The sequence below is a fragment of the Adiantum capillus-veneris genome, chromosome 10 (genome assembly GCF_014529385.1).
Source record: "Adiantum capillus-veneris isolate H3 chromosome 10, ASM1452938v2, whole genome shotgun sequence".
NCBI lineage: Eukaryota > Viridiplantae > Streptophyta > Polypodiopsida > Polypodiales > Pteridaceae > Adiantum > Adiantum capillus-veneris.
Window position 1 is genome coordinate 24,484,430 of NC_140940.1, and position 8,571 is coordinate 24,493,000.

Here is an 8,571-nt window from a genome sequence, read left to right on the forward strand (position 1 = left end):
TTTGCAAAATATGTAGGGTAGAGGGGCTAGTTGTGGTACGGCCCCAGAGAAAAGACACATGAACCCTAATTTTAATATGTTTGGGGACCAAAAGAAGCACAAAAAAGTGGAGTTGAAACGGCTAGTTCATTTGAAACAAAGCCTTCTCATTGGCAAGGGCGAGGGTTCAAGACGTTGTGGTTGCATTTTACCTCTTTTGACCCCCATTGGTGTTCTTATTCATGCCGATTTTTGATACACTTGATTTCGAAAATCGCGCCGCGACTACCGACTTTCAAACCCGACCAATCTCAAATTATTTTTCCTAAAAGCTTATGAAAAGACGATAAAATTGAGCTACTCAGCGCAAAAAATTGAGCTCAGAGGAGGAAGATTCAAGCTCCCCAAGTTACCGTCCCCCTACTGGCTCCTCTACCCTAGGTAGGTGGGAAACTTTGTAAAAGAGAGGAAAGAGGAATGACTCATAGCTTTTTGACTTTGGACGTGGTCTTTTTGCCGCCTACCGACCACGTGCCGCGCTTTTCACAGGGGCTCCCATAGTGGAAAACACCTGTGACCATAGGCCTAGCGCAGCACTCTCTCTTGCTCTCGCGCTCTCTCTCTCTCTCTCACACACACACACACACAACTCAATAGCTGAGCTGCCTCTCCCTCTCTCTCTCTCTCTCTCTCTCTCTCTCTCTCTCTCTCTCTCTCTGCCTGCCTGCCTGCGCAGTAATGAGCAAGGACGTCGTGCAGCCTCCTTTTGAACAACTCCCCTATTCAAGCCATAGATCCATATCAGTGCGCGAGCAAAGAGGGCGCCACTCGCCGCGCTTGCGACGATCTGCATCCGCTTATAATGGCAGCAGTGATCAACAAGCAGCTCCTGTAGAGATTGGATCAAAAGGGTCCATATTCTCCTTAGTGGGCAGGGACATTTCGGAGACCACATCGACACGGCGTGCAGACGATGCAAGTGGCCTTGAAAGGGTGTCGGATGCATCGCTGCATTACCATATCTGGCACAACAGACTTTGGCTGGTTCTTCCCAGTAGAAGCAAGAAGCACAATGCAGCAAAACCAACATCAAAGAGTGGAAATGTTCTTCCAACAGTGGCGGAAAGTGGGCGAGAGGACATCGACGGTGTGCCCACATGGAAGAGAGTCCTTCGGAAGCTCAAAGAGGGCTACAACAACAGCAAATTCAAGACCAAGTGGAAAAAGAAGGGAGAAAGTCTACCAGTAAAGAAAAGCAGCGCAAGCATGCGCCGCATGAGCGAAACTGCGGCGACAAAAGCTGATTTTGCAGAAAAGGACCCATTGAGCTCACCCTGCAAGCCTCTTCAAAGGGACCCTTCTCCTAGAACTACTGTGTGGGAGAGACGTGCTTTTGTGCAGATCAACCCTTTGGACTTGTCACACCTTCATACATCAAGGCTCAAGAAAGCGTATGCAGGACCGCAGGTTTCAACACATGGCTAATTAACAGGCGCAACACCAGCATCAAAAAACTTTCTTTGCCACCATTTTTAGTGGTGAACCTATACAGGTTTTCTTCATATGTAATATATTTTAACCAGATAAATTAAATGAGCATGTTAAAATGACAAATACGGTCATCGTCGCCTCACCCCGGTATCCAAATTCTTTGCATCGTCGAATAAGGCAACAGGATTCTTGTTCCCAAGCTCTTTTGTCAGATATTCTATGAGTAAAGCTCTTACTTTGTCTCATTGCTAATAAGTATTGCTCATTTGCACATACTGTGCATCAAATATAAACCTTCAAAATGTCGCTGGCCCTTCACATTATTTTGGATGTTAGCTTCTTAAGAATCCTTTTTGAAGGAATGATCCTGTTAAGGGGTGCAAAACTAAAGACGACCCGAGTTCTACTCCCCAAAAATGCTTGAGCTATCCTTGTATAGCAAGAAAAAAACATGTGCAGCTCTCCCCTAGAAAGAAATTCATTGCAAGATAGAAACCCAATGAGTTGTGAGAGTGAGTTATGGCCACATAGCTTCATCTCAACCCCAGGGAGTCCACCTCAAAATGTATGTGTGGCACGTGAGTTCATCAGGAAGGATTTTTTTCTACTTCAAAGCGTCTCAAAATCAGGGATTAAAAATTGGACACTTGGAGAGAGACAAAAAAAAAAACCATGGTAAAGTGTGTATAGAGGGACTTTAAAAATGGCACTTGAATATGCAGGCTGTACGTGATTTTTGGAAGGTCGAATCCATCCCCAGCCCACCCCCCTCCGGGATCTCTGTGCTTGCAAGGTGTCAACAAAAATAGGGGAGTTGTTCAAAAATGGTAGCTCAAGTTTTGAACAAATCCTTGATTGAGAGTTTGTGGGGTTCAAAAATGTTGCCAACTAGAGCTCAGATAGGTATTATCCCATCGATAAATTTTCTAGATTTCCAAACAATAGATGAGAAAACCTTCAAAATTTGGAGGAATTGTATTAGAGTAAATAAAAAGCTTTCTTTGGAGCACCATTTGCAATTAACGGTTTTGAGTGGTGCAACATGGGGTGCTTTCAAAAACTGAAGTTGCTAGTAGTATATTGAAATTACATTGAGTAGATCCTTGCTCTATGTTCGTAAATGCGAGACGAGGCTTTTGATCAGAATACCTTATGATTTAACAATTATGTTAAGTTGCTAGAAGGATATGATGGCTAGAAAGGTTGGTGCTTTTGGGTCAATAGAGGTTTTTACAATCCAAGGTATAGTCTTTCAATCAAGGCCATTATATGTGCTTCCATGTGAAGGTCTACCTTGATTAGTTTCTATAAACGAAGGTTTATGCAAAGGATTATGTGTATCTAGTAAAATACTTCCATGTGAAGGTCTACTTTCATTGGTTTATGTAAACAAGGCTCTACCGTTTAGATTAGATTGAGTGGCTTCCCAAGGCCTATCGTAAAGGGAGAAAATACATGGAGTTGTATGGCTTGCCTTGATTAATACACAAAGGTTCTTCATTAAGGTCAATATAGGTGGTATATCAATACTATTAGATTTAAGGTTTAGATAAACAATTCATCACTTTACTAAGGTTAAAGAATTGAAGGAGGTGTAGCTCATGAGTGGATTGGTGTCTTAAGGAGTTAGCAATGCTTGTGAGATGCGGTATCAAAGGAATCAATTGAAGATTGCAAATGGATGGAGCGAGACCCATTTCATGCCAATGTAGATTTTGAGGGTTTTTTTTTTTAATTTTGCAAAAAGGTTTGCTGAGAGGGTCAGAATTTTCCCGGGGTGTTGAGAACCGTAAGACCACTAAAGAAGCGACACTAGAGCTCTCATAAAGTAACCAGACAACTTGTTTTTTAATGTTGGGGAACCATTGATATTAAGTTACCATTAGTCGATAGCACAACAATCTCTCTTTAAGTGTGACAAAGCCTTTGCCAATAATAAGTGCCCTTGAGTGGTTGCATGAAAAGTCTCCTACATTTGTCTGTGATTGCAATGTGAACTCTTCTACACATGCTATAGAAGTTTCGGGAAAGTCAAGCCTGCATTCTAGAAAGGACTTTGATTTGACAAGGGATGCCTCACTCGCAGTGTTTGCAAGTGCATGTATATGCTCAGGCATACTCTAGATCTCTTCAAACTGAAGAAAATGCTGTCCAAACAGCCTGTTCATCCTCACCGCACCGTTTTTGTATGTCTTTCATTCTATCGACCGACTTGCAGATACCACTGCAAGTCCAATCAAATGATGCTGCACAAACATTGCCTGCCTTTGCTTTCCACTCACAATCTGCGCAGTGAAGCAATCCGCTCAGCTTGACAACAGAAGGCTCATAGAACACAATTTCTTAGCTCATCAAAAGCATACCTGGCGGAGTCCCGCAACACAACCGACGATCATCTACATGAACCACATCCAAGCCGATAAGCCACGCGCCTAGAGAAACATCCTCATTGGCAAATTTATGTAAAATGGGCCTGTGTAAAGCACGAGTCATTTTAGCAATGATGTCTACCTGAGTAGCCCTAAAATGAACGACCATTGACAACTATTTACTAACAAATTTAAAGCAATGTATGTCGCGAGGTCTTTTGAAATGGCATAGAGTTGCCCCGTTGCATGTCGGAAATATTTATTCCCTCTCTCCCCAAACTTCCAATGCTCAGGTTCTTGATATTTCACCCCTCTACAAAATAGCATTGCACAATCGGTAACAACAAAGACGTTGTTTAAGCAATTTAAGCAAATGGGGGAAATAAGATAACACACTTTTGTGACAAAACAGGGCCTGATTTCATGCAACCAATATAAACGCGGGGTTTTGAGCGATGTTCTGCCAAAATGGAGCTCAGCATCCCTGCAACAACCACATAACACTACATATTTGGGTGGGTCGATGCTCTGATAAACACTTACGTAATGAGGTAAGAGTATAGATTACCCAAATTTACATGCACATCATCATCCACCTTGACAAAAAAGTCTGCATCCCACTTGGCCGAAGCAGTAGCAAAGTAGGTCTTTGTCTTAGCTGACAGCTCATGATATCCTTCGATGTGATCCTGCAAAAGAAAATTTTCTCTGGATACATCATCATATTTATTGTAGAACACACCATTCAGATCAAGGATAAGCTGTTTTTCAGATGTGCAATGGCTTGAGATTCTACACTAACGAAGTGATTTGTATCTTTTTCTTACTAGTTTTAGAAAATCTGAATGTTGTGCATCTTCAGCATCGATGGCACGATCTAGAACATTTCCGCCAGTTGTAGAACTATATATGTATACAGAAGAGCCAAATTAGCTTCTCATCCCACTCACATATAAGAAGACAGAAACAAATCAAGACCATCAAAACTTACCTGTGGCCAATGACAAATCTGACAATTATCCCTTTTTCTTGCTCTAGGTGCTTTCGCTTCTCTCCTGATGCACGTGAAAAGCATTCAGCATTTTAACATGAACAAATAGGTCCCCACAATTTAGGAAAAATGAAAATTCTTTTCAATAGTTTAAACAAGGCAAACATGAGGTCATATATAGAGTGTGAACGTTATGAAAGCCCAAGAGTTCTGTGGTGCTTGGAAATTCAAGGGACCCATGCCTTATAAAAGGATGGATCGCATGCATATGCGATATTCTCTTCTTTTCTTGTTGAGTTTACTTCCTCTTCTATGCGTTCTTTGCATTTTAATGGTATCAAAGTGTAAAGATTACTTACAAGGATATCTTAAGAGAACTGGAATGGGTTACGGGTAGATTTTTTCTTTTTTGAGAACCATTAGGAGATATACCCATTACAAGCATTTTAACATGACCAAGTAGAGAAAGCAAAGGGGTCGCTCACAAAGCCAATTTTCTTTTAAGTATCTCAATAACATTTGGTGAGAAATTTGAACAAAAGCATTGGTACTAACAATTTAACCTAGTAAAGCTCGTCTCCTCATTGGAATTTTAAGCATGTCTCTGTAATTCTTTACAGAAGCTGCAACCAGCACAGGATGCAACTCAACTTCTTCACAAGGGGAAAGAGTCAAGGCGATTTTCTCACTAAATTTTGTAGGTTCTCACCTTCAAATTGGTTATGTTTCAAAGATTTTTTACGTAAATTGGTTATGTTTCAAAGATTTTCTCACTAAATTTTGTAGGTTCTCACCTTCAAATTTAAACTTTTGAGGTAAATTTACAATTTTGAGGGTGACATTACACTAAACCTAGGTTTTCCCAAGCATTGCAGGCTCGAACCCACTTCAAGATCAAAGTCCCAGGCAAGCTGCCTTTATCCCATGCAATCTTTAAGCAGTTTTCAAAGCTCTAGAAACACATTTTTACAGCTTACGGACCTAAGCGTAGATTAGAGAGGGGACAGCTTGAAACAATACTCCAGCCAGACCCCCGCCCATTATGGCTCTTGCCAATATGTGACCACACCAATGTGCTAATTTCTAATCCAGAAAACCATTAAATAATCGAACAACTAAGCTCTACACTAATTTCCTGTCTTCTTAAACTCTGACAATTGACTCTTGCAGCTGAATTTATTGCAGGCTCTTCAAATTCCCTGTCTTCGAAATGAGCAACACATAACATGTTCAAAACAAGAAAAAAAAGACATTTTTGCACTGACCTTGGGGCATCCATGTTTCGCGGATGGAGTCGCGACGCTTGTGGCTGCTGAAAGCAGTGTTAATCCCTATCACAACAAATGCCTTCTGCCTGGGCTCCACCACATCACTGCGACTGCTCTCCATCAGCGTCAGACCATTCATGTTATTGTTCTGATTAGACCTTGCCTCTGCTAGTTCTGCTTCTAAGCCTGAGATGGTCTTGTCAAGAGCCCTAGAAAAACCAAAGACACCAACCAGCTTTTAGCCAAAGCCTCTTAGTTACACAATGCATGTATGATTGGGTGCCTGCATGAAAAAACCTCAAGACACTTTGGACTTACTGTATAGAATCATGTGTTTTTGATATTTCACCAATCACATCCTTCTCCCCATCGGCCATCTTCTACAAGAAAGGGAAGTTAGCCACCGATTCAAATAACAGAAACTTTAAGGAGGATAGGACTAAGATGCCTTCTTACAAGATTCTCACAGTCTTTTATGCTTAACCGAATCTGCTTCTCTTCTTCTAAGTGCTCCTCTTTGGTTTTGATGGGTGCCAAGTGTTCTTTTGGTTCCGGTGTCGTCCACATTCTAAAACACTAAATCACTTCAATGGACCATCCTTATATCTCCATAAAGATGGGCAGAGCAGAGATAACCACATTAAAAATACAAATGCATACAATTTAAAAGTAGGGAGATGTTAAATTTGGATACTCCTCATTGTCCAAAGATGCGAATGAAATGTGTGCAGCATTATTTATGCACGTATAATGAGTTTGTTTCTACTATGTATTGGAGCACAAGAAAGTGCAAGCACCACTGAACAATAAGCGTCCACTAATGATCGCTGTGTCATGGGCATAGTTTGAAACAGAGCTTCTTGAAATAATAAATTTATTGGCTCAATAATCAGAGTTCAACGAAGCCAATGCAAACATGAAGCTAATGTAATGTGATGTACTAATGTAATGTGTAACGTAATGCTAATGTTTGCAATGTAATGTGTAATGCTATGCTAATGTTGCCATTGGTTTTCACTGTTCTGGTGATGTTGTTCTACAAGGGGGATATAATGTGTAACGTAATGCTAATGTTTGCAATGTAATGTGTATTGCTATGCTAATGTTGCCATTGGTTTTCACTGTTCAGGTGATGTTGTTCTACAAGGGGGATATAAGCCCAACCTAAGTAATGCAAGTCAAAATGTAGTACAGCCTACCAAAAGGCATTTAGCTTCTATATGAGCCACACACGAATCTGCTAAAAACCACTTGAATGCAGGAAAGCATCTCACCTATTTGTGAAAATCATGCCAATGCAAAAGCTAGCCACACACAGGACCAATATAAGTGTGGAAGAGACCCCAGTTGCTTTCGACTTCATGCTCTTATTCCGCTCTTCTCCTTCTGAAACAGCCCTAGTGGTTCCTCTAGATTTATATGACTCTAAAGGCATTGCAGATGTGCAAGGTAGATAGCCTTTCCCATTATGTATTGTGCCATTATGTGCTATTGACCTGCATCATAGGCAAGCAACCATGAGGCAGCTTCCTCAAAACAAAACAAAGGAACAAATGCACGCATGCATTGGCATCATGTAAACAGGGGCCATGTGGTGTTTAGAGATGGTATGTGATGTCGCCAACCTAGATGGCACCATAAATTCTGCTGATTTCCAGGAGTTGGAGAAGATGTAGGACCTCCTTTGCACTCATGCAGCCAGCAATAAGCTTCGGCAGGTACATCACAGTTTCGGCTTCGTTAGGGATTCTCCAATGTGCTTAGTAGTTGGTAAACAACAATGAGCATTGCCTGCAAAGGGCATCTCTCATCCAGGCAGGAGAAAATAGCTTGCTGGGTGGTTGTTTACTTTCCTCCTTGCAGCTACGTAGGTGTGTAGATATGGGGCTTGTGTGTGTGTGTGTGTGTGTGTGTGTGTGTGTGTGTGTCAGCGAGTGAGTGGTCGGAACACTAAAAGTAGTGTCATGAAACCGAGATGGGCTGAATTCTTCAAAATGCGAGGCGCATGAGCGGAAGAAAACCGAAGCCTTGCAGATTAACATTTCTAGCACCAAAAGAACAGTGGGCAGATAAACGCAAGGGGCGTGAGGAAGGGCAGTTCACCTACTGGTGGCCATTTGCAAGTAGCACCATTCTCTGTCCCCTCTTCCTCTTCGATGCTCTAATCATCATCACCTTCTTGTTCTTCTTCTTCTTCTTCTTTGTCGACATTGTTATCATCTTCGGCCCTCGTAGAACATTGTCATACGAGTCTTGAATCGAGAACTGTTACTCGTGGGAACCATACTTGACACAGAGAGAGAGAGATAAACTGTTTACTTCTGTCTCAAAATGGCCTACGTAGGGGAGCATCAAGACTAAGTATAACACAAAACTGAATGCGGAGTGGTGAGGGGATCTATGGTTGCAAAGTCCACAAACGAGATTTTATGCAATCGTAGTCGCAGGAGTCCTATCAAAACTAAACCCGGCC

The 8,571-nt window shown here is 41.7% G+C and overlaps 2 protein-coding genes across 4 annotated transcripts; one reads left to right on the plus strand and one right to left on the minus strand.

Annotated features, from left to right (window-relative positions):
- Nucleotides 1-570: 570 nt before the first annotated feature.
- On the plus strand, nt 571-1,593 carry LOC147448556 (uncharacterized). The gene has a single exon (XM_086521121.1). The coding sequence runs from the start codon at nt 718-720 to the stop codon at nt 1,462-1,464; it is 747 nt and encodes a 248-aa protein (XP_086377247.1). The 5' UTR covers nt 571-717; the 3' UTR covers nt 1,465-1,593.
- Nucleotides 1,594-3,360: 1,767 nt separating this feature from the next.
- Nucleotides 3,361-8,358, minus strand: LOC147448557 (putative beta-1,3-galactosyltransferase 2). 3 transcript variants are annotated; one of them, XM_086521119.1, is made up of 12 exons: nt 8,206-8,358; nt 7,373-7,594; nt 6,555-6,666; nt 6,417-6,475; nt 6,096-6,307; nt 4,831-4,894; nt 4,667-4,742; nt 4,408-4,528; nt 4,236-4,323; nt 4,027-4,152; nt 3,834-3,943; nt 3,361-3,755 (listed from the first exon to the last, which is right to left on the minus strand). In XM_086521119.1, exons 1-12 carry the CDS (start codon nt 8,316-8,318, stop codon nt 3,601-3,603), a joined length of 1,458 nt encoding a protein of 485 aa, XP_086377245.1. In that variant the 5' UTR covers nt 8,319-8,358; the 3' UTR covers nt 3,361-3,600. The 3 variants fall into 3 exon arrangements, with proteins under 3 accessions (XP_086377245.1, XP_086377244.1, XP_086377246.1); XM_086521118.1 differs by having other exon boundaries at nt 6,417-6,478; XM_086521120.1 differs by lacking the exon at nt 8,206-8,358 and adding an exon at nt 7,724-8,090 and having other exon boundaries at nt 6,417-6,478.
- Between the last annotated feature and the right edge of the window lie 213 nt (nt 8,359-8,571).